At 38.5% G+C, this 27,413-nt stretch overlaps 1 protein-coding gene across 2 annotated transcripts in view; it reads left to right on the forward strand.

The window, feature by feature from the left end:
* qin overlaps window positions 1-27,413 on the forward strand; it is an 870,645-nt gene that overhangs the window by 509,491 nt on the left and 333,741 nt on the right. For both annotated transcript variants that reach the window (XM_067138014.2, XM_067138015.2), the window contains one exon: window positions 21,668-21,843. In XM_067138014.2, the coding sequence (XP_066994115.1) occupies window positions 21,668-21,843 (176 nt within the window). The remainder of the gene's footprint in view (window positions 1-21,667; window positions 21,844-27,413) is intronic.

Below are 27,413 nucleotides of genomic sequence, written 5' to 3' on the forward strand. Positions count from 1 at the left end.
AAAGGAATCCCAGCCAGCTTTTTAAGGTGCTTGATTATGTAAGTTATTTTACGTGGGATCAAAGAAAAGTTGATGTGTCAAGTCTGATGTTACCTAAATGAAATGAAATGGCGTATGGCTTTTAGCGCCGGGAGCGTCCAAGGACAACTTCGGCTCGCCAGATGCAGGTCTTTTCATTTGACTCCCGTATGCAACCTGCGCATCGTGATGACAATGAAATGATGAAGACGACATATACACCCAGCCCCCGGGCCGGCGGAATTAACCAATCATGGTTAAAATTCCCGACCCTGCCGGGAATCGAACCCGGGACCCCTGTGGCCAAAGGCCAGCACGCTAACCATTTAGCCATGGAGCCGGACTGATGTTACCTAAATTTCAGTCTACTTGACGGACGTCTCCATCCAGCGCATCAATGGGTCGACACAATTGCTTGAAAACTCCTTGTCTTAACTCTAATATTCCTTATGCTACTGAAGAAATCTATAACCGAGCTCGATAGCTGCAGTCGCTTAAGTGCGGCCAGTATCCAGTAATCGGGAGATAGTGGGTTCGAACCCCACTGTCGGCAGCCCCGAAGATGGTTTTCCATTTTCACACCAGGCAAATGCTGGGGTTGTACCTTAATTAAGGCCTCTGCCTCTTCCTTCCCATTCCTAGGCTTTTCCTATCCCATCATCGCCATAAGACATATCTGTGTCGGTGCGACGTAAAGCAAATAGCAAAACAATAGAAATCCATATATAAGACCGAGGAATTTTTAACTACTACTATTTATTAAAATAAAATATAAGCATATTGGAAGAGAAAAATTAAATTACTTTATTAAAAGCCAAAATTGATTTATATAGCTGATGTGTTAAACTCATCTGATATATGGCCACATTTACCTCTGTTACCTCTCTTTATCATCATTGAGATAGGCTAGGCTTTATTTTATTTACCACTTTGCTGAAATGAAATTACCAGAAAATGCAATCTCCTCATGGGAGAATTAAGTTGCTATCAGATAGTATTCTTTACATTTAACATCCATTGCTACCTGAAATAGTCCTACATATTCATATCACAGTTCAATAACAATTATGCTTGATATCTTCATTTCTGAATTGTATCATGAAATTTATTTTTATCGTTAGCATTGTAAACTTGACAAGTTTTCTTGTTTAGTTTAGCAGATATTTACTTATAATAACTTACTATTTTTCTATCATTCGAAAGACAAGTCCTGAATTCATATTCCTATTTAAAATAAGACAGTCACAAAGTCAAATATGTCATTTATAGCCTTTAAATGATTTAAATAGAATTGTAAGATCTCGCATGTGCTAGTTGGTATTAGGGAAATCTCCTTCTTGAAGACATTAAACAACATTAACCCATTCATATTCTCTTATACAGAAGCAATGAAAAATGAAATGGCGTATGGCTTTTAGTGCCGGGAGAGTCCGAGGACATGTTTGGCTCGCCAGGTGCAGGTCTTTTGATTTGACGGCCGTAGGCAACCTGCGTGTTGTGATGAGGATGAAATGATGATGAAGACGATATATACACCCAGCCCCTGTGCCACAGAAATTAACCAATGATGGTTAAAATTCCTGACCCTGCCGGGAATCTAACCCGGGACCCCTGTGACCAAAGGCCAGCACGCTAACCATTTAGCCATGGAGCCGGACTACTGAAGCAATGATCCACTATATTACTCCAATCGTCCCATGATTTACTTAAAAGTATGTAGCTAGCTATAAGATGTTCAACCTTGTTTGCTGGCGTAGCAGGGGAGTTGTGATACTCCCACGTGGCACGTCCCAGGTGGCGGATAGGTGGGTCCTAACCGGCTTTGTGGCAGACTTGAGGGAAATAAAATACCTCTCGCGGACCACACACCCACCCCCTGTGGGTGGGGGACGCAGTCGAAGAATACACCCATGGTATCCCCTCTCTGTCGTAAGAGGCAACTAAAAGGGGCGACCAAGGGGGTGATTGTATTAGAACCATGAAACTACTTACGATTAGTACCACCACATGAGGGAACACCATGGGTCGCTTTTACTTGCGCATAGTACCACTATGTTAGGTACCAAATAGGTTTGTGACTAGTAGCAGCAGAGTGTGTTGCCGGCTTGTACAGTACCTGTGATTAGTACCACTTTAGGAGTGACACCATAGGTGAGAGACACCATAGTTCTGGCTTGCCTATGAATAGTACCCACTGTCTGAGGAACACCATGGGATAGTAGGGGTCCCTGTGGTTAGTACACGTATGTGATGAACACCATAGGTTTGCGTTACCTGTAAATGGCGCCACAATGTGCGAAACACCATAGGTCTGTATTCCACATGTGAATTTCTTTACCTGTGAGTAGTACCATACTGTGTGGAATGCCGCGAATCTACGCTACTTTTGATTAGTACCACAACGTGACTAATACCATGGTTCTACTTTCCTAGCGATAAGTACCATTATGAGGGGCCGATGACCTGGATTTTGGACCCCTTTTGACTAAAAGCATCATTGATTCCGTATTATGCTATAGATGCAGTCCCTTGGTCAGCAATTCTATTGTTTCTCGTCAGTTTCTGTGAATACAAGACATTGCAGGTCGGATCCACTGAGTGTTTTAAATTCAGATCCATCCATTCATTCTTCGTCCGCATGTTTTGGACCTTTAATTTGTCATTCCATTTCATCTCATTTAATACCATTATGGGCCGATGATGTTGATGTTAGGCCCCTTTAAACCAGCATCACCATAATTTATTTATGGTAGGTATATTATCAGATTACCACGAACTATCATCATATGTCTTGCACTAGGTTAAATACTATGCAGTTATTGTAGTATGTGTTTTCTTGAAAAATTCCTAACCCCGCCCAAAAAATAATCTTTGGTACAGCCTTGTTGGGGTCCACAATAAAGCAAAACAAAATTTAGCAAATGCGTAGAACTTGTGATTACACCCCAGTTAATGTAGGCATTTCACGTTTCCCACCTTCCTTTATTTGAATTTAAATTGCATCTCTGAGGGAACTGTAACCAGACTAGATTTTCATTTTTGAAAGAATTGATGCACCAAACAATTTTCTCAAACTGATCTTTTTTCCATTTATTGAAGATGACATTCTTAGGATACCTAGCTTGAGAAAGTGTGATCGATGTAAGATATTATAGGGATTTTCACTCTAGCTTGCTCTTTGATGAATGAGCCACTTTGACAAAAATGTCTTTGTATGCAGTTGCTCTAAAGGAGTAAGCTCAACCGAGGCATTGTTAGTTGCTGAAGGATAATTCCCCTCTCGGTTGCAGAAAAATTTATGGTCATGAAGTTTGGAGTACAGCAAATGAGAGGTTCGATACAAAGATCCCTTAAGTTCAGTAGTTCAACAATCTCATCTGCATGATCCTTGACAAAGGCCAGATGTGAATTAGATCTATTCACTTCCCAGTCTGTCAGATCCTTTGGGTACTTAATGCAACAGTTGTTGATACCCTTCATATCAAACTGAATCTGCTGTGGCATGTAATCCATTCCACCAGGCGAGTTGGCCGTGCGCGTAGAGGCGCGCGGCTGTGAGCTTGCATCCGGGAGATAGTAGGTTCGAATCCCACCATCGGCAGCCCTGAAGATGGTTTTCCGTGGTTTCCCATCTTCACACCAGGCAAATGCTGGGGCTGTACCTTAATTAAGGCCACGGCTGCTTCCTTCCAACTCCTAGGCCTTTCCCATCCCATCGTCGCCATAAGACCTATCTGTGTCGGTGTGACGTAAAGACCCTAGCAAAAAAAAAATTTAAAAAAATATATTAAAAAAATCCATTCGAATATTGCTGAGTCTTGTAGGCATTTACAGTATACAGTAGATGTGTGCCCATAACCTCAATAATTAATATTGATTTAACTTCATCTAATGAAGTTCAATCATGAATGATGCGAAAAGGAAACACACATCTTACGTCTTGTCTCATGCCAATCTCATTTTTCACTAATAATCGATAAAATAATATTCGGTGAAACAGGGTTATGGAGGGGGTGGGGCACACAACTCTCACTTTTCTCTATAGTCGATAAAAACAAGTCTTATGATCGTTGTATGAATAGATTATTAATTCATTTTACACCAAACAAAAAGATTTTTCCCCCAAACAAAATAGTGCGTTTATTATGAATTAACTACAAATCACATATATTCGCAAAATTATGGTTTTGAGTCAAAATTCACATTTTTTTTGCATTTTAAATTTTGTTAACACAGTGTTTAACCACACCTTACAACTATAAAATACTGGTAACCATCAGACAAAAATGTGTGGTTATGGTCCATCATCATGATGATGATCATCATCATCATCAATGTCCCACTCCAGTCGCCCAGGTGTGGTTAACAAGGCTCCTCAACTCTGTTCTGTCCTTCCACTTTTCTTGTTCCATTACTTCCCGCCACATCCAATCCAGCTTCCCTAATGTCCTTCCAAATCTTACCCATCCACTTTCTCTTGGTCTTCCAGCTGGTCTCTTTCCTTTAACTTCTCTTTCCAATTCCCTTCTTGCTACCCGTTCCTTTCCCATTCTTTTTACATGTCCGAACCATCTCAGTCTTGCTTTCTGTACTAATGATTCTATATTTAGCTCTTCTCTGATTTTAATATTTTGAATTCTATCCCTTCTTGTCTTTTTAACCAATGTTCTTAAAAATTGCATTTTTACTGCTTGGATCTTACTATCTTGTCGCTTATTAGTTACCAGCGTTTCTAGTCTGTGTGTTACAGTTGGTATGAAATACTGTTTATATAATGTTAATTTCGTTCTCTTGGGTACTTTGTCATCACATAACAGCTCTCCGACTTGATGATAAAATGTTGTACCTTTACTTAACAACAGACTAAGGATTGATTTCATTACTTCCATTAATAATGCTACCCAGATATGTAAACTGTTGTACATTCTCTAACTGTTCTCCATCTATGTTCATTTGGCTTCTCTTTTTCTCTTTTCCACAGTGCGTGACTACAGTTCTCATTTTACTAATTACTATTCCAAACTCCTTCAGATTTTCATTCCAATTGTCCAGTCTCCTTTTTACTTCCTTTTCTCCCTTTCCCCAAATCACCACATGATCTACAAATACCAAAGCATTCAGTTCATCACTACTGATACTCTGTTTTACGTGTTTTATGGTTTCACCCATCAATATATTAAACAAGAATGGCGACTGTGCACTTCCTTACTTGAGACCTTTTTTTGTATAAAATGTTTCAGTCACCACTACCCACTTGTACACTGCTTTTACTCTCATGATACAACATTTTTATGTTGTTAATTAATGATTTTGGTACATTCCTTTTCAGTTTTCTCTTAACTGTAACATAAGCTTTTTCCAAATCCAAAAATACGAATATGATTTCCTTGTTCCTTTCCAGATGTTTTTCCATTATCGTTCACACTGTAAATATCGAGTCTATTGTTGATCTATTTGGTCTAAAGCCATATTGTTCTTCCTCTGACTGTGTTTCTATTATATCCCTCAGTCTTTTGTCTTTTGTCATTTTTTTTTACCCATGTGATAATAGAGGTATACCTCTAAAATTTTCACATTCCTTCCAATTTCCTTTTTTGAACAGTGGTACATTTCTTCCTTGTTGCCAATCTTCAGGTATCCTTTCATCCTTCCATATCGCATTGAGGGTTCTGTATAGCTACTGTAGTCCAATGCTTCCTGCTGCCTTAATCATATCAGCATTGAATTCGTCTTTTCCCACTTGCTTTACCTTTGGTCATTGCTTTTACTGCCCTTTCATGTTCTAACCATGTTATCGGGTTCTCTTCTTTTTCTCCATCTATTTTTTTCCATTTTCTTATCTCCTTCTTCCTCTGCACAGTCATCCTTATTATAACATTTTTCAAAATACTTTGCCATCACCTTCTGAAGACCTTTTTCGTCATGTACTATGGATCCACCTTCCCTCTCTCATGCCTTGGTTATTTCTTGATTTATTCTTTTTGATTTTATTACTCTGTATAATAGTTTCTGATTTCCTCGAATATCTTGCTCAGTTTTGTTGGTAAACTATCCCCAACATTTCTCCTTTTCTTCCTTGATACTCCTCTTTACTTGTAGTTTCAATCTTTTGTATTCCACATGTAACTTTTCTATCTTATTCCCATTCCTGTTATATGTTTTTTGCTTTTCCTTATCCATTTCTTTCTTCAGCTTGTTCCTTTCTTTTATATCTGTTTTTATTTTGTCTGTCCACCACCGTGTTTCCTTTCCCTTAACCTTTGCTTTTGTTTTCCCACATACAATTGCTGCTCCCACAAATGTCTGTCTTGAATTGTCCCACTCTTCGTCTCCACTTCGTATTTCCATGTTAGGCAACTTCCTTTTTATACAATCTTGGAATGCCATCCTCCTCCTCCAGTTCCCAAATCCTGATCTTTGGTTTCTTCTTCAATACAATTTTAGGGAATTTTACTTGTTTTAATTCCACAATCAATAAATTATGATCATCTTCCATACTTTCCCTTGGGATTATCTTCGTATTCATGACGTATCTTCCATCATTCTCGGTCTGTTTTTATAAAATCAGTGAGTGTTGCATACTCTCCATCCTAACTATATCGGCTTTATATCTATTCCTCTTCATAAACCATGTGTTCTTTATTATCAGGTTATTTCTGATTTTTAAAAAGTCCAACAGTTTCTCCCCATCTTCATTTCTATCGCCATACCCATGTGGGCCCAGAACATTCTCGTATCCCAGTCTATCAGTTCCCACATGAGCATTCAGATCTCCCATTATCATGATCCCATCTCCAACAATATGTGTTTCCAGTTCATTGAGGAACTCTTCTTTTTCTTCCAGGCTACATCCTGTCTGTGGAGCATACACCTGTATTATCTTCAATAGTTCCTTGTTTACATGTATGTGCGTTATTATAATTCTTTCCTTTACATACTCAACTTCATTGGTTCGACATTCTGATTCACTATAAATCCCACTCCATTTCTTTTCTCTTTACTGTTACCCATCCAGTACAAAGTGTACCCCTTTCTTAGTTTCTTCATTCCTTTCCTTTTCCATTTTACTTCATTTAATTCCAGGATGTTGAGTTTTCGTCTCTCCATTAGATCAATTCATTTTCCTTCCCAGTCATTGTTAAAATATTTATATATCCAAATCAGGTTTTGTTCTCTGATCTAACACTTGCACAAACATCAGGATTACCATCATACTGTAGTCAGAGACTTGTCAATTCCATTTCCATTTTTAAACTTCCATGTGAGGCTTGCATTGTAGTTGAAAGCAAGTACAAATTTACTCATCTGCTGACCTGCCAAGCCAAACGAATCTGAGGTTTTCTTTCGGGGTTTACTCGCTTAGCCTTTGAAGATCCCTCTTCTCCACAAGGCAGTGGTTTCCTCTCCTAATTTTCCCCAGAGAGGATGGGTTTCCTCATCCACCACTTTTGCCATTCCAAAGGTCTTCTCTGCCTAAGATGCTGTTAAGGTCTTCACCCGTAATTCTGGGTATGGGTTCCACGTTATAACATTATACCCCGTGAGACTGGGTCCCTGCCTGAACTTTGCTCTCCTTTACACCGGCGTACTGATGTGGAGGATACCCACCCCCGCAACGTGGATGCGCGAGACAAGAATTACTCAAATGAAGGATAGGGAACATGACCGTATCTCCCTTGAGCTGGGTTAATGCTTGTGTATGATGCCACAACCATTGGTCCGTATTAATGGTTATTCATTTTTACAGCTGATTTTCAAGTAATGGAAAGGCCGTAACCCCTATTGGTAACTGAAGCTTAAAATATGCAGTTCATCCATCACCATCTTTGGCATACGTTGACACCATGCAATCCAAAGTTTGTAATATTATAAGGAAGTGGAAATTATGCAAATCTTACTGGAATTTCTTTTAGAGTAGAGATGTTTTCACTGCGATGTCTAGGAGCTGACCATCCCACCCCCAGAAGTACATTTACTATTACAACCTAATAAAGAGCAGCAGTAGGTACTTGGATTCCTTTTGGCCAACGTGGAAAGAATGTCTTGATTAATTAATTAATTTCATAAAGTTCCGTATTGATATCTATAATATGTCATAGAAAGAAAGAGATCCACCTGATCGATACCAATTTTATTAAAATTTTCTTAATAATAGGACCAGTTTCGGCTCTTTACAAGTCGTCCTCAGCTGTCATATACATACACATTAGAATACATGTTTTAATAGTTTCACCTTGCCAATAAACTTTCATATTTGACTAACATTAGGTAATATGTTTCAGAGTGAATAATTCTGTTTTTTATGTCTAAGTTTAGAAAACCACTAATATATTAAAAAGATACCTCTTTCTAAACACATTAAAAGGATCACAACACATGATAAAATTTGCTATGTACATCTGACCTTGAATATATAATTAACGTTCAAGTTTTACCAGTAAAACAAGTTCCTGGGATGACTTTGTCCTATTGCGTTATTTTTAGTCGTAAGGTCTAAAAAATGTGCTTAAATGTAGCTTTGTGGAGTTCATATGAAGTACTGTTTTCGTTACGCGTACGTGTCAAGTTCAAATGGGGCACTTTTTGGTCACTATATGATAATTGCTTAAAGTCCAACCACTATATAGCTTATATTTTGTTCTAGTTAAATGTACAGATTTGAAGATGAATGTGCTGCTGAAGTTTGAAACCGTTAATACAGGAACACTAGCGTGTGAAAGCTGTTGTTGTAGGTGGCTCTTTTCCGGTCTATGACACTTGCTAACTCTCTGTAAAAAGTAAATAAATAAATTAGAAGTGTCTTGGGATGTTAAAGGGTCGAACTTGTGTGTGTATATAAAAGTTACTTACTGTTGTTGGGTGATTGGGAAGTGTGTAGCTTGGCTACTTGGCGTGTACTATAGCGCGAACTTCTGGTATTAGTGTCTGTTGTCGTGAGGGGAAAGGAGGAGTGGGCGAGAGGAGTTGCTACACGCGTAGGGGTGGAGTTAGGCGTGTCCTTCACCTGCGCTGTGAGTTGCGCGTGGCATTGTTTACTGACTGTTCTAAGATAGTTTTTTACAAAAGGGATAATTTTGTTAAATAAAATATTGGTTTTTTCGGTCATTTCGTTAATGTTATGATTAAGGTTGGCATATTGATCTATTGTTATGTATAGTTCTTCAGTAATATTGAGTAAGGGTCCCTTGGGGTTTGTACTTAATATTTTCATATCATTATCTATATTAGTAAAATTATGTTTGTAAGAAGTACAATATTATAGGGAAGGGTCCACCTTTCAATACTCCGTAGTAAGTTGAACAAAAAAGTAGTTACAACCTGTTTATTGGGACCGGTTTCAACACATTTCAAGTGTCATCATCAGGCAATTAGCGAAGATCTTAAAACAACTAATATATTGAACACAGGCAAAAAATTAACATTGTATCATATCGTAGCAATTCAGTTAATGTTCAAAACTCTCTTGACTGTGATTGTTTGTGTTTTGAACATTAACTGAATTGCTACGATATGATACAATGTTAATTTTTTGCCTGTGTTCAATATATTAGTTGTTTTAAGATCTTCGCTAATTGGCTGATGATGACACTTGAAATGTGTTGAAACCGGTCCCAATAAACAGGTTGTAACTACTTTTTAGTTCAACTTACTACGGAGTATTGAAAGGTGGACCCTTCCCTATAATATTGTACATCTTCTTATTTCTCTATTCAATACGGAACAATCATGAAGTTTTTAACTTTAAATTATGTTTGTACTCGACCATGTGTTGTCCTATCACCGAAAAATGATTATGCTTTATAGCAATGATGTGTTCATTGTATCTGATAGTAAAGTTTCCACCAGTACGTCCTATGTAACTTGTTAAGCAGTTATTACAGCTGATTCGGTAAACTCCAGAATGAAGGTATTTGTTGTTTTTGCTAATAGTTTTTGTTTTATGTATGATGATATTACTATTATGTGTAGTCCTGTAGGCTATTTCAAGATTGTTTTTTGAAAATGTTGGTTAATGAGTATATGTGCGTATTATTAAATGTAAAGGTGCGTAGTCTTTCTTAGGTTTGTCTATCTTTGACAGTTTAGTTTTGGGTCGTGATTTGAACTTGTGAATGATTGAATTGACTACATCTTTCTTGTATCCATTTTTTCTCTAAAATCAGTTTTTGAAAGTGGTATGTTAAAGGCTCTATAAACCATGCAGTAATACGCTGCTTTTTTATGGGAGTTGGGGTGAATGGAATCTGTTCCTATTGTATTTTATTGCGATAAATTTTGAAGGTCAAATGATTATCACATCTAGTAATAATCAGATCAAGATAGTTCGGTTTGCAGTTGTTTTCTGATTCTTTTGTAAATTGTATATGTGGGTCTATGGTATTTATTCTGTCTAACAAAATGTTGTCATTAGTTAATCTATTATCGATGATGGCAAAAACGTCATCAACAAATCTGCACCAAAAGAATATTCCGTCTATTGTACTAATTGAGTTGTATATGAGGTTGTCTATATATATTTCAGCAATTATACCGGAGGCGGGGGATCCCATTGGTAAGCCTAGCTGTTGATAAATTGTGACATGGAACCTGAAAAAGTTGTTATTGACAGCGAATTCTAATAGTATTATGAACTCCTCGATTTCTAAATTACTTAGTTTACTGTGAGTTTTGAGATTGGATAAGATTATATCTATAGTTTTTTTAGTGGGGATATTTGGGTACTTATTGGTTATGTCGTATGACGTTAAGGAATGGTATTGTTCTAACTGTAGCTCCTTAGTTTTGTTGCAGAAATCTACTTTCAACGTATCACCAATAAAATAGAGAACTTAGCTATAAAAAATAAAACAACCTTAGTAAAAAATTAGATTTTTTAAAACAGACACAAAGAACGGAACCCATGATTCCCAGTACAAATAAGATCACTTCATCCCAACCTAAATCTGACATTGAACATAATTTCCATCCATCTGTTAAAAATCTCACGAACACAGTGTTCGATGAAACAGAAATTGAAATATTGAGTAAGCATCCGAAACATAATTGGGGCAATACCTCAATTTTACAAAATATCACAACTACCATCGCGGAAACTGAACTTGCAATACAGAAAATTCCATATGACCTACGAGATGAAGTAAAACACGACATCGCAAAAAAAACTACCGCAGTATATTAACTAAGTACAAGAAAATAGTTCACACAGCAACAAGATGAATATAACACACATAAACAGACTAAATAAGATAAAACAGAACAATCTGGTCGTAACTAAAGCAGATAAAGGCAACACTACAGTAATCATTGACCAAAATGAATACATTAAAAAAACAAAAGTCTTCAAAAATGACACCTTCCGGATCATACGTAAGGGTCCTACAAATACGATACAAAGAAATCTCAAGACCTTACTAAAAAACACACACCTTTTGCTTACAGAAACGGAAGCATCAAATCTTATAGTAATGAACCCCCAACTACCGAATGCAAAAAGCTCTTCCAAAAATACATAAGGACAACATACCCATGAGACCCATGGTAAATTACAGAGAGAGTCCTACATATACGTTATAGCAATTTATCCTAAAATTTCTCAAAAAACATTACTTATTTCAAGCCAATAAAACTATACGTAATTCAGTAGATTTCTGCAACAAAACTAAGGAGCTACAGTTAGAACAATACCATTCCTTAACGCCATACGACATAACCAATATGTACCCAAATATTCCCACTAAAAAAACTATAGATATAATCTTATGCAATCTCAAAACTCACAGTAAACTAAGTAATTTAGAAATCGAGGAGTTCATAATACTATTAGAATTCGCTGTCAATAACAACTTTTTCAGGTTCCATGTCACAATTTATCAACAGCTAGGCTTACCAATGGGATCCCCCACCTCCGGTATAATTGCTGAAATATATATAGACTACCTCATATACAACTCAATTAGTACAATAGACGGAATATTCTTTTGGTGCAGATTTGTTGATGACGTTTTTGCCATCATCGATAATAGACTAACGACAACATTTTGTTAGACAGAATAAATACCATAGACCTACATATACAATTTACAAAAGAATCAGAAAACAACTGCAAACCGAACTATCTTGATCTATTACTAGACATGATAATCATTTGACCTTCAAAATTTATCGCAAGCCCACCCATACAATAAATACAATAGGAACAGATTCCATTCACCCCAACTCCCATAAAAAAGCAGCGTATTACTGCATGGTTTATAGAGCCTTTAACATACCACTTTCAAAAACGGATTTTAAAGAAGAGATACATCTGATCAAAGAAATACCAAGAAAAAATGGATACAAGAAAGATGTAGTCAATTCAATCATTCATAAGTTCAAATCACAACCCAAAACTAAACTATTAAAAATAGACAAACCTAAGAAAGACTACGCACCTTTACATTTAATAATACGCACATATACTCATTAACCAACATTTTCAAAAAACAATCTTGAAATAGCCTACAGGAGTACACATAATAGTAATATCATCATACATAATACAAAAACTATTAGCAAAAACAAGTACCTTCATTCTGGAGTTTACCAAATCAGCTGTAATAACTGCTTAACAAGTTACATAGGACGTACTGGTAGAAACTTTACTATCAGATACAATGAACACGTCATTGCTATAAAGCATAATAATTTTTCGGTGATAGGACAACACATGGTCGAGTACAAACATAATTTTACTAATTATTTATTATTATTTACAGAGTTTACCTCCACATTGGAGCACTTAAATCAGACTACAACAAATTTGTCTTCCTTTTCTTCTCCCAAAAAGTCTTGAGTCTGGTTGACCTGGCTGCCCTCTCCGCATCCGTTATAACATATTGTTTCCTCTGTACAGTGGTCAGAGCAAGCCTGATGCATTTATTCTTCAAAATACTTTTCTTGCCTCTGTTTTCTATGGTTTGCATGGTAATATTCAACTCCACCAAATCACTTTGGACTTCTTTAAACCAACTGTTTTTTTGATTTATTATTCCGAAAGTAATTAAATAATTTTACTAATATAGATAATGATATGAAAATATTAAGTACAAACCCCAAGGGACCCCTTACTCAATATTACTGAAGAACTATACATAACAGTAGATCAATATGCCAACCCTAATTATAACATTAACGAAATAACCTAAAAAACCAATATTTTATTTAACAAAATGATCCCTTTTGTAAAAAACTATTATCTTAGAACAGTCAATAAACAGCGCCATGTGCAACCCACAGCCAGGTGAAGGACATGCCTAACTCCACCCCTACGCGTGTAGCAACTCCTCTCGCCCACTCCTCCTTTCCCCTCACGACAACAGACACTAATACCAGAAGTTCACGCTATAGTACACGCCAAGTAGCCAAGCTACACACTTCCCAATCACCCAACAACAGTAAGTAACTTTTATATACACACACAAGTTCGACCCTTTAACATCCCAAGACACTTCTAATTTATTTATTTACTTTTTACAGAGAGTTAGCAAGTGTCATAGACCGGAAAAGAGCCACCTACAACAACAGCTTTCACACGCTAGTGTTCCTGTATTAACGGTTTCAAACTTCAGCAGCACATTCATCTTCAAATCTGTACATTTAACTAGAACAAAATATAAGCTATATAGTGGTTGGACTTTAAGCAATTATCATATAGTGACCAAAAAGTGCCCCATTTGAACTCGGCATGTACGCGTAACGAAAACAGTACTTCATATGAACTCCACAAAAACTTGAATGAATGTCTTATATTCTTTGTTTAACATTTGCGTATTGAAGTGTACTATTGTCTTATGTTGCATGTAATGTATTTTACACAGTATACAATTGAAGAGGTCATTCAACACAGGTTTTAATTAGCTGGCTTACTGTTATTATAAACGCATACATATCACTTTGTCAACGTAAATTCAAGTTCTAGGGGCCGATGACCTTCGATGTTAGGCCCCTTTAAACAACAAGCATCATCATCATCAATTCAAGTTCAGATTCATATTACTCAATTTGACAAGGTATAAGCCTAACATAAAGTATATTATAAGAGTATACGCAGCTACATTTAAGCACATTTTTTAGACCTTACGACTAAAAATAACGCAATAGGACAGTCATCCTAGGAACTTGTTTTACTGGTAAAACTTGAACGTTAATGATATATTCAAGGTCAGATGTACATAGCAAATTTCATCATGTGTTGTGATCCTTTTAATGTGTTCAGAAAGAGGTATCTTTTTAATATATTATTGTTTTCTAAACTTAGACATAAAAAACAGAATTATTCACTCTGAAACATATTACCTAATGTCAGTCAAATATGAAATGTTTATTGGCAAGGTGAAACTATTAAAACATGTATTCTAATGTGTATGTATATGTCAGCTGAGGAAGACTTGTGAAGAGTTGAAACTGGTCCTGTTATTAAGACATACATAAGAGGAAAGAATGTGACGTCATTGCTGCCAACGTTGATAATTAGATTGCGTCACCAATCCTGGTTGAATAAAAGTACAAATAAAAACACCATGTAAAGGAAACAAGTTGAAATACACAACAGCAATAACTTTTATGAAACTTAATGTAGTTGCGGATAAAGGGCTGCGGCAGTCTTCGGGAATTCCATGCACCCATGCACCTAGGGGAAAGGAGCTCTTAATTAGGGATTCGCCTGCCGCCTTAGGCTAAATAGAATAAGTTCTTATCACCGTACAGAATGCTAGAGACCTAAAAGCCACTTCGCAGCCTTAACCTGGGGGGCCCTTACGCCCCCCAGTCCCCCTTCGTTTGGTCACTGTCCAATGGTTTTCTCACTAATCTAGGTTCCCAACTAAACAGGTTGGCAGCATTGTTGACGCTCGAGCACATATGTCCACAGCGAGGAGGCCGCAAGATGCAAACAAATTAGTCATTCCGCGTACATCTGAATGTAGCAAGTGTTGGGTAGCACGGTTTCAACTATTGATCCATCTTCTACGTAGTGTCCTGCCAGTCACTATTGCTTCCTAGAGGTCGTAACTCAGGGATATGTCCGAGCAGCCCTCGAGGATCAAACACTTGACATCTGCCCCATACATTGTTCAGATGCCTTATATTACACTAATTCTGAGCGCTGGGCTGCCTCTTCCATCACATATGTGGTTCTGAAATTCACCTTCTCCACCTTAGTTGCCTTTGATTAAAAGTTTCTGCCAGGTGGTCCAGCTGGACAAAGGATTTTCTGAGAGGTGTCCCTCTTGTATCATTCACCCCGTTTCCTGCTTTTCCAGCTTTATATGACAACATAATTTTTAAATTCCAAATATCGCTTACTTTGAAAGCAAATAATTGCCCTCAAATATCCATCATTTTTGGGTTCTCAATCAACATCTGATCCTTTTGGCCTCTAGGTGTGAGATACTATTTACCGTAAAATGACATACAGTAGTTTCAATTATCAGTACAATATCCTATCTTTTCTGTAGTTTATTTTCTGCAGCTGCAGTATCTAGTGGAACGTACAGAGACTTCTTCCCACATAAAATGTCTGTTAAGTGCTGGATATCTCCAGACTTTGTTTGTGGTATAGATGCTTTTTGTTTTGAAAATCACTTATCAGCATCTTTCCAGTTTCCAAATTTTTCACGCAGTCGGCCTAGGGTTGCTTACCAAATTCTGCACCATCACTTTGAGTAAGGAGTGCACAAAATTTACCAGTACTGAAAATCCACAGCCTGTTTCCAGTCATTCGACCTGGTCAGGAATTGAACGAAGCCCCCATCTAGCAGTGAGGATAGTGTCGTGACTCACCTTCTCCCGAGATGTTCTGGACAATTTGTTCTCCCGAGCAGCTTGGAGATTCTGTGGGTTGGGTGCCCTGAACCATTAAATGAAGTACTGAGTCCCATTTAATATGATATATATTTGCCTTCAACTCTGACTTCCCAACTACCGTTCATATTTACAATGTCTATTTACAGCATATTTCATTGATTTGCCTGCTCCGGAAGCTTCTCCGGAAGCTTTTAGAATACTGACTTCCAACCTGGGTAGAGTTTATGTTGAAAACCTGAGAGTTGCCCTCTAGCTTGTCTCTAAGCCTAAGTCTGCATCTCCCACTACTGTCTGAGAGACTAAGTCTTTCCAATATCACTTCTAACGCGGCTATGTCCTACTCCTCTCTCTCATTCTGAATGTCAGCACCTCCAGTCTTATTACCGACTTCCTTGACCTACGTAGAACGTTCTTCTCCCCAAGACGAATGATATCCCTTAAGCCTCTGCAGCTTGCATACATATCCTGGTCTGGCCCTTGCTAACTAGTGAGAGGGGGAACTCCCACCCTAGTACTAGTCTACCCCCAACTGGGATCCCTCTCCAGTAGGTGGTGCTATAGTGGTCAGTCTCAGAACCACTTATTCTCTGTCTCACTCAGCCTAACTCATATCTCTCACTGAGTGGAATGTTTTGCCATGAAGTGGAGATTTTCCGAGGCTCCATCTTTCCATGAGTCATGTATTCTTTCCTTGTCTCTCCCTATGCTAATTATTCTGAATGCTGGATTTGTGCTTGTAGCTAGCCACTGTTCATTTACTCAACCCTTGGTCAGTTTACATAGATAAGATTACAACTCAATAACAAGTTACTCATAAGCCTTCCGTAGCAGGACTTGAAGAACAAGTAATTTCACATATCCAATTCTAAATGTTTCAAATATAAAGTAGCACATTTTACACAATTAATTACCATAATTCTCCTTGTAAGAAAACTCTTTTATCCTTTCGTTTATACACTGACTGACAGAGCAAATGCAACACCAAGGAGGAGTGGTTCGAAAGGGATGAAAGTTGGGGAAAAAAACAGAGACGGCACGGACGAATAATTGATGTTTATTTCAAACCAATGTGCAGGTTACACAATGCGCACGGCATCGACTCAGTAGGATGTAGGACCACCGCGAGCGGCGATGCACGCAGAAACACGTCGAGGTACAGAGGCAATAAGAGTGCGGATGGTGTCCTGAGGGATGGTTCTCCATTCTCTGTCAACCATTTGCCACAGTTGGTCGTCCGTACGAGGCTGGGGCAGAGTTTGCAAACGGCGTCCAATGAGATCCCATACGTGTTCGATTGGCGAGAGATCCGGAGAGTACGCTGGCCACGGAAGCATCTGTACACCTCGTAGAGCCTGTTGGGAGATGCGAGCAGTGTGTGGGCGGGCATTATCCTGCTGAAACAGAGCATTGGGCAGCCCCTGAAGGTACGGGAGTGCCACCGGCCGCAGCACATGCTGCACGTAGCGGTGGGCATTTAACGTGCCTTGAATACGCACTAGAGGTGACGTGGAATCATACGCAATAGCGCCCCAAATCATGATGCCGCGTTGTCTAGCGGTAGGGCGCTCCACAGTTACTGCCGGATTTGACCTCTCTCCACGCCGACGCCACACTCGCCTGCGGTGACTATCACTGACAGAACAGAAGCGTGACTCATCGGAGAACACGACGTTCCGCCATTCCCTCATCCAAGTCGCTCTAGCCCGGCACCATGCCAGGCGTGCACGTCTATGCTGTGGAGTCGGTGGTAGTCTTCTGAGCGGACGCCGGGAGTGCAGGCCTCCTTCAACCAATCGACGGGAAATTGTTCTGGTCGATATTGGAACAGCACATGCTGAAGAATGGCGGTTGACGTGGCGTGCGGGGCTGCCACCGCTTGGCGGCGGATGCGCCGATCCTCGCGTGCTGACGTCACTCGGGCTGCGCCTGGACCCCTCGCACGTGCCACATTTCCCTGCGCCAACCATCTTCGCCACAGGCACTGCACCGTGGACACATCCCTATGGGTATCGGCTGCGATTTGACGAAGCGACCAACCTGCCCTTCTCAGCCCGATCACCATACCCCTCGTAAAGTCGTCTGTCTGCTGGAAATGCCTCCGTTGACGGCGGCCTGGCATTCTTAGCTATACACGTGCCCTGTGGCACACGACAACACGTTCTACAATGACTGTCGGCTGAGAAATCACGGTACGAAGTGGGCCATTCGCCAAAGCCGTGTCCCATTTATCGTTCGCTACGTGCGCAGCACAACGGCGCATTTCACATCATGAGCATACCTCAGTGACGTCAGTCTACCCTGCAATTGGCATAAAGTTCTGACCACTCCTTCTTGGTGTTGCATTTGCTCTGTCAGTCAGTGTACATTCCTAGTGGTCTCCTGTACTGGGGATCCACTAGTTCAATTCTAATCTCCTTAACTTAATATATGCTATGGGACTTAATATACCTTGGTTCGATTCCCGGCATCGGTGCCATCACGACAATAGGAAATGTGCCAGCTGCTGAAGCCTGTCACACTCCTGGGGGGAAATGATTAATGAATGACAGATGAAATGAAATGATATTGGAAAGTGTTGCTGAGATGAGATATGACAGGGAAATCTGGAGTACACCGAGCTCGATAGCTGCAGTCGCTTAAGTGCGGCCAGTGTCCAGTATTCGGGAGATAGTAGGTTCGAACCCGACTGTCGGCAGCCCTGAAAATGGTTTTCCGTGGTTTCCCATTTTCACACCAGGCAAATGCTGGGGCTGTACCTTAATTAAGGCCACGGCTGCTTCCTTCCAACTCCTAGGTCTTTCCTATCCCACCATCACCATTAGACTTATCTGTGTCGGTGCGACATAAAGCAAAAAAGGAAGAACCAATCAACCAAAATAAAAACCATTAAATTTATTAAAGTTCGGAAGTTTTGAAATGAACGTGCAGTATATTGGGGGCCAGTAAAATCAATCATTCCTGTATTTAAGAAGGTTAATGGATAAAAATCCAGCAACTACAGGAGCAATCACTCTTCTGTCTCATGGACTCAAAATAATGGAATGAATCATAGAACAGAGATAAAGAATCTTCATTTAACCACAGCTTGAAGAAGAGCAGTATGATTTTAGAAGGAATAGGGCAATGACAGATCTAATATTTTCTGTAATCATGGAGAAGCACTGGGAAAAACAAAAATATGTAGTCCTCATTTTCCTGGATATTAAGAAGGTTTACAACAGTGTACAGAGACAAAATATCTGGGAATGCCATGAGAATAGGTCTATGCTATGTGCTTTAACCCTTAGCCCTCCTCTTTTTCTGAACACTTCTGTCTCTCCAGCTCCATTCAAGTATCTACTTGCAGAGGGATAAGAGACAGCACAAACATATGACAGCATATTTGTAAAAATCAACTAAAGAAAACACAAAATAAATATAATACAAGTACAACGCAGTATTCAGGTGTAATGTTCAGCAGTTTCAAACCTGAAATTATCTCAGTCGCCTTTTGTCTGTAATAGTGCATTGTGTGGAACTTCCCAAAACACTCACTGGGATGTAATCCAGGCTTTTGTACAAGTACTGCTGAAAAACACAGTCTCACGTCGTAATTCAGGCTTACTGTTCATTGCCTATTTAGAAATACTCCTAAAAATGCCTTGAATTCAGGAGGAGTAATAGCATCTATAAACGACCTCCTAATGGACTCACGTCTGAGGGGCATAACCTTTTTGCATGGTTACATTAGCATACCGGTTAATCACGCGCACAATTTCCGACAATAACTCGTCAGTCATGAATAATTGGAGAAAGTCAAGTTCACTCAACCTTGCGGTGGTTTATAAACCTACGTACCTGTGAATGGGCTTTTGAAGTCCAAGTCATTGTCATGTTATTTCCTACAGCCATCAGTAGAGGTACCAGCACTGTCATTCAGCATAATTTTCTCATTATCGATATTTTCATCACAACTCACCAACACAATCTCGTTCCGCAATATCTTCCTCACCACTTAATTGAAAATCACTCTCACTATCGCTGAAATCGTCACTTTCACCTAAAAGTCTGACTATTTCTTTCTCATGCTGCTCGAACGACGCCATGTTGCTAAGCAACCTCTGATAACAAACTCGCATAGTCTTCAAAGAATGTGTACAAAGCCTGATTTCAAAGAGATTATAGCTATATATGGCTTCATATTGTTGAAGGATGGCAGTAGCTTACTGTACTTGTAATTTATGCACGCGTGACCCGACAAACGAGTTATATAGGGCATGGCCCGACATAGGATCTATGCGGGATATTCTCGTTGTCTGGCATGGCCCGCCGTGTGAGTGCTAAGGGTTAATTAATAAAGTCAGAATGCCGTACGAACATTGCCAGAGTTATGTTCTAACCAAACAGGCGATGGGTGTTCCAAGTGGTTTGAGACTACGCAGGGTATGCAACAAGGGGGCCACTATCGCCACTTTCATTCATCACTGTAATGGATGAAATAATGAAAAGAGTTGTGAGACTTAACAACTCTTGAGTTTAAGGGTCTTTTTGCAAATGATGTGATATGCGGTGATAATGAGGCTGAAGTACAACAAAAGCTGAATGACTGGAATGTTATGTTAAAGCAATTTAGTCTCAAGATAAAAATGTCCAAATGTCCAAAATGGTAGTGTTGGCTGTTAGTCGACAGAACATCATTGTAGATGGATCAAACTTGGAACAAGTACATCAGTTCTGCAGTGTAGTAGCAGCATATAGCAAATTATCTTCAGAAATCATTAGTAGAGTACAGAATGGAGCACAGTTTTATCATTTTGTGAGAAAACTTTTTTGGGAATAGCAAGTTCCATTAAGATCAAGATCATTACAGAAGCCTCTTTATACCAGTTACCACATAGTCTAGAAACCTTAATCGAAATCAACAAAAATACCAGGAATCTATAGGCAGTAGAAGTTAAGTTCTTAAAAATGATGATTCAGAAAACAAGGAGGGACAAAATAAGAATTGATGAGGTACTCCAGCTTGTCAAAGTGAAACAACCCGCTAGAGAGATCAGCATTGAAGCCAGGCTGAAATGGTTTGGTCATCTCTAAAGAATGGACCTACAGAGAGTGTGGTTTGAGAAGGAACTCGAAGGCATAAAGTTCAAGAGGTCAGCCAAGGAAGAGATGCATCGATCAGATCTAGCTGGGTGAGGTCTGGGTTTGCAGCAGGTTATGGAGGAAGACCCCCTACATGGGCAAATTAATTATTTTATAACTGCTATTATATCAGTTATATTTAAAACATTTTCATTAATTTGTATTTTAAAAAATATTTTCATTATTAACCTCATTACATCTTATTCAACTTCATAATTATTGAACTCATATTCTTACAATTCTACTAGCTAGTATTAATGTAATTTATTTACCACAATTGTGAACAGAAATAGGATAGGTCTAGAGAAAAGGGGCAAGCCCCATGTACATATAAAAATGTTCTGTAGCCCTATATTTATCTATATTTTGTTCATAACATTAAGGGCCAACATTAGGGAGAAATAGGAAAACTGAATATAGTGAATATATTTTAAAGTCCACCACATTCTTTCATATTATTATACACGAGCAGAAACTGCACTCTCTAGTTACACAAGTCTGCTGCTGCCACACTCTAATAAACAACCATGTCTCACTGCCCTCTCGCTAGCACAGAACTTGCTGCCTTCGCCTTCTGCCCTCTTTTCCTTGCGTTGAGGCTGCGTAGCCTACATTGTAATCTGTCATATATGTTTCCTGGTTTAGTACTACTTCTCTAGTTATTAAAATTAATTTCTTTTAACAGGAATGCCATGTGCTGCTCAATATTCTCTAGATAAAAAGTGGTACCGTGCCAAAGTAATGGGATTGCCTGGCCAGAAGAACGTCGAAGTATTCTACGTGGACTATGGTAACAGTGAAATTTTGAGCTGGACATCGTTACGAAAGCTAAAAGACAGGTTCCTGCGTATTGCTCCTCAGGTGAGTTGAATCTTGGTATTCCAGTCTGTCTTGCCTTTCTATACACTCTTCTTCTAAGAATTTTAGATTATCTGCCACAGTAAGGTTGGGATTGTGGAGCACGAGGCCCATTGCTGCAGTCCTTTACCTTTTGATTACCCTTGTGTCAGCGTGTAAGATCTGTATCTAACCAAGACTTACAGTTACTTCTGCCAACATCAATGCTGTTATACCATGAAATGCCCTCATGGTCAGAATGTTGCCTATTAATTTGAAAATTTCAATACTACACTCCCAAATACTGACAGTACTCCAATATTGGAGAGGCTATTATCTTCTCGACTTGTAAGTATATAATAGTACATCCTTCTGAGGAGATTAGTTCATTTACCCATAAATTTTAAATAAGGGTCCATTTCTGCTGTGAATATTACAGTGTTAAACTACGCTTTGCCACAAATTACACGCTGTGTCTAGTACAACTACATTGCTTTCATTTTATTATTTCTTAAGTGTGACTCTGTGATGATATAAAATAGTATTAACTGGAAGTGTATGAGATCTCTTTAGAACTATCAAAGGGTAGGAAGGGTCCACCTATTCAATACTATTAGTACTATTAGTATTCGGCACTACTTGTATCTTTTACCTTAGACTGCCCCCATGTAAATATGTTAATATAATCCTTTTTAACTCCATATTAATGAACATTGTTTTTCTCATTGAAATTTTAGTAACATTTTCCTTACATTTCTGATAGTGTAACGTCAATATTTCATACGGACCACTGCTGCTGGACACTGTTAAATACCCTGTGGTCTTACCTATTGGTGCCAGTCACTTATTTTTCCCTTAGACTGCCCCCATGTAAATATGTTAAGTTAACCTTTGTAAGATACACCCTAACATTTTAACGCTGTTATCCTTCACATCTGGTAATTACAGCTAACGGCGGATATGTTGGTATCCATATTATCACTGAACATTGTTTTTCTCATTGACTATCCCTACTGTAATATGTCAATATTATTTCTTAGTAATTACAATTTAATTACAAATCAGGTACCTGATTTATGCGTTGAGGTAGTACTGTGACTGATGATGCCTTCAATGAAAGGTGAAACATGTCTCATGGAAATAAAGATAAATTCCTACTTGTTTAAAATTTTAATGTATTGAATATATGATATTATAAACTAATTAGCATCCTACATATAGTATCTTCAATACGGATCCATAATGATATTTATCACTTGCAATATACCCCTTAGTCGAGCAGCTCATCTCCTTTCTCTCGTCTTCCCAGCCCAAACTTTGCAACATTTTTGTAATGCTACTCTTTTGTCGGAAATCACCCAGAACAAGTCGAGCTGCTTACAAAATTACTGACACAATTTATCACTTCAGAGGGCAGGAGGTGTGTCAGTCATTATTTCAATTTGTATTCGCTTGTGGCTCTAAGAGAATAAAAAAATTAAAGGAACAATCCAAGAAAGAAGGGTTGCAGCCTAAAAATTCATCGAAACATATTAAAGACTTCTCAGGTAAAATCTATTTCTTTTGATGATCGTAAGCATGCATTTGACTTTATGAATAATTTCATCGAACAAAGTGCACTTGTCATACCAGGCCGGATTCCTAGAAAACAAAGAAGTGATCTTGTGCTTCTCCCAACCAGCATGTCTAAGGAGTACGTTCATACATTATACTCTGACAGTTGTAAATCATTAGAGAGAATTCCTGTATCACTCTCGTCCTGGTATCCCAACTGGCATACATTTTGCAATAACATAGTAGTTCAGAACCCCAAGTTTGATATCTGTATAACTTGTAGAAGCAATCAAACTGTAATTGGGAAACTGTCAAGTATGGATGAGGAGGAAAAAAGAAATCTGACGGAGCAGGCTTACATCTTAATCACGTCCAAGCAGAGTGGACTGCTTATAAAAACACCATAGACAATTATTGTAGACAAGGGATTAGACAACTGGTAACTCCATTGTCTCCTGGGCCACATAGCTGTAACACATACAAAGGCACAGTGCATTATAGTTTTGATTTTGCCCAACAGGTGCACTTACAATACGATCCGCAACAAGTTGGACCCATTTTCTTTCTTATACATTACAAAGCGGGTCTCCTTGGTGTAGCTTGTGAACCACTTAACAAATTTTTGTACATTATTCCAGAAGCTTGTATTGGGGGTAAAGGAGTAAATACTGTCTTATCTCATGTATTCTTGGAAAACTTTTCAGTAGGTGCGGAGCATTTAGAATTCCATGCTGATAACTGTGTTGGGCAAAATAAAAACATCTTAATGAAATATCTCATGTGGAGAGTTATGACATGAAAGAACGCAGTTGAAAAATTTCATTTTTGTCAGGGGGGCTCACGAAATTTCAACCTGATTTGTATTTTGGTTGTTTCAAGAGAGCATTCCAGAAAAGTTAAAGTGAAGTTATTGAAGATGTAATTAATGTCGCCTGTGCAAGTTGTCAGGTTTCTAGCTCTATTATTCCCTTCGCTGTTGGCACAGAAGCCAGAAATGTAACAATTCCTACGTATGACTGGCAATACAACTGTGCTGGAATGAAGAAAATTGCACAAATAACCTGGATACATCACTTCGTGTATATGAAAGAGCACCCTGGTGTAGTGCTGACGAAGAGATCCATAGTTTCTGACGAAGTACCCTACACCATACTTCCAGAAAATCCGCTGCCTGACTTCAGTGACCTTCCACAAGTCACCAACCCTCAAGAAATTATCATCGATAAAAATCTCCATGAAAAAATTAGACCCTTTGTATCAGAAGATAAGAAAGATACAATATATGTCCTGCTGTAACATCTTTCCCCCGCCAACAAGTGAAAATCTTATGGAGCCAGCTTCTGTTTCTCCTCCTCTGCCAATAATTACACCATCATCATCTTCTTCAAAAAGTGTAAGGCCTAAACAAACAAGTAAGGCTCAGAAGAGAAAACCACCAACTCCGAGAAAATTCTCCCTAAAGAAGAGGTCTTGACCCACCTGCAGCTACTGTGGCAAGGCAGGACATTGGCACTAGGTGGTGAAAGGGCATATACTACGCCCAAAACACAGGCTTCAGCATGAATAACTGATATTCCTTTCTTATGCTGGCTGTGATTAACGATCATTAAGGTATGTGATAGTTTTTGTAAAGTGCAGTAGTGTTGCAATTAATTGTCGTCAGGGACCTTCGGCAAGTCATAAAACTTCGGAGACTTAGCATCGATAGATCTCCACGAAAAAATTTGACTGTAAATAGTATCTGCTGGGAATCGTTAAAAAAAATCTGTCAATACCGGTGAGAATGAAAATGTAAATGCCAGCGTAAGTTCCAAATAGTTTACAAGTTGTTTGTGTCACAAAGTAACCAAATTTTTAAACAGCTCTACTGAAAAGTTATGAAATCTTATGTTGTAACATTACATGCTAATTTAAGGCCTTAATTTCTTTCGAAGTCATTCACTTCAATTACATGGTATTAGTTACATATTATGGAACACGACAGTACCTTTATCTCAATACATGACATGTGGTCCCTTTTCATATGCACGCAGACATATTTTAATTATTCACACATATTGAATAACATTAAATGTGAACGGTACCGTATAGGTTAACTACAAAATATTGGTCTGGACAAGGCAGTTAGTGTGGACTGGTTAGGGCCTGCTAGTGACAAGGCCATAGGGACAAAGGAGACGTGGCATTATTTAGTTTCAGGCTTTTCCTGTTTTAATTCCTGTATATAAATAAGAATACTTTTTGGGGCGGGTAGGTTGGTCCCTGCCAAGTATCGAGGAAGGATCTCTTCTCTATCCTACTTCAGGTCTTATAAAACATTATTTTTCTATGGTTCCAACACCTGAATCAGATAACAAAATGCCATCAAAAAAAAAATTACACATTGTCAAGCTCTTGTTAGTACTGTAGACAGTCTTAAGGCTTCCGGCTGCGAACTGAATTTTTACATACATTTACGTTGTACTGATTTGAATATTAATATTACACGGTGATTTTTTTTACAAAATATTATTATTAATAATGATGATGATGATGATGGTGATGATAAAAACCGCAATTATGCATTTATATGCACATATGTACACTAATCATGATGACTATTCATATGCACTGAAAATGGCAAAATATGCATGAATCTATGCACTACAAAGCAGCAATATATGCACTCATATATGCACTGTTGCATGCTCTCTTATAGAATTTGAGGTAAAATAGAAATTTTATTCAATCGTAAGTTAATGGAACATTTTGCATCCTGTGAAAGGAATACAAACAATGTGGGACATTTTCCTTAAATATAGGGTTGTCCAGTAAAATATAGGATGCCTGGATAGTGTATGGATTGATTAAAAAGGAAAAAGAAAAGAAAGATCTGCACAAAATTGGTGAAGGAAGAAAGTGGAAACGTAATAACAGACTCAGAGGAGATAAAGAATAGGTGAAAAGACCATTTTGATAAACTCCTGAATGTGAGAAATGATAGAGAAGAAAATGTAGTGGTAAATGAGGATGATCCGGAAAGAGAGTGATATTGCAATGGTAGAGGTGAAAATGGCTGTCAAACAAACGAAAACAGGAAAACAGCAGGGATGGGTGAAATGTGAGGAAATGATAAAAACAGCAGGACCTATTGGTCTATATTGCTTATACAGGCTGGTAAGATATATATGGAGTGTAACAACACTACATTATAAGAGCCAACTCTACCTTGGTGTCTCTAAAACCTTCCCAATCGGTAGCAGTTGGACAACACTGGACCTTTCAAGCAAACTACGGAAATGAGTTACTTACTACTACGTCCTAAGAAGCGTGAAAAAACAAATACTCGGTGCTAGAGGCTATGTGAATCAAAACAAGAGAATGTACCGACTATAAAGGAAAAGACAGATTAAAAATTTAAACTAACTTTAATGAATCAGGATTTCAATTCTCAAAGAACAGTAATAACATTCGGACTTACAATACGATGATTAAAGGAAATGAAGAAAATGATCATCACACTAAAAGAAAAGATAATATAACTTGGGTCGACCCTTGAAAATATAAGAAATAATCCTTCGGATCACAATCCTTGAAAACCAAAATTATCAATCAGTTAAATTAGTTGAGTAGCAGTGAATTAAATAACAGTAAGTTGAGACTTGTTTCTCGACACTTCTAGTATGAATTCAGTGAAATAACCGAAGGGTAAATTCATGTTATCAAGTTTTAGGCGAAATAGAAAAAAATCATCAATAAATTAAACCGAAGCATAAGGTATGGAGGAAATGCCATCCCGAGTCGAACACCAGGCTCTCTCCAAGACTTACAACCTTGGAAGTAACTTGGTCGATGTAAAACTACACCAACCCCAAACTACAAGTTTTCAACTGCAAAGCATGGAGGAAAATTCAACAGGAAATTGTACCCCAGGTGGTAAACAATCCACCGTCGCCTTGAGTGACGCATGCAGGCCTTCGGATTGTGGGGTGCCTGCACCTACATGCAAGGAGGTATCGGAGACTCCTAGGAACAAAATCAGCCACAAACACCGAAATTTT

Source organism: Anabrus simplex, chromosome 1, assembly GCF_040414725.1.
Source record: "Anabrus simplex isolate iqAnaSimp1 chromosome 1, ASM4041472v1, whole genome shotgun sequence".
Taxonomy (NCBI): Eukaryota; Metazoa; Arthropoda; class Insecta; order Orthoptera; family Tettigoniidae; genus Anabrus; species Anabrus simplex.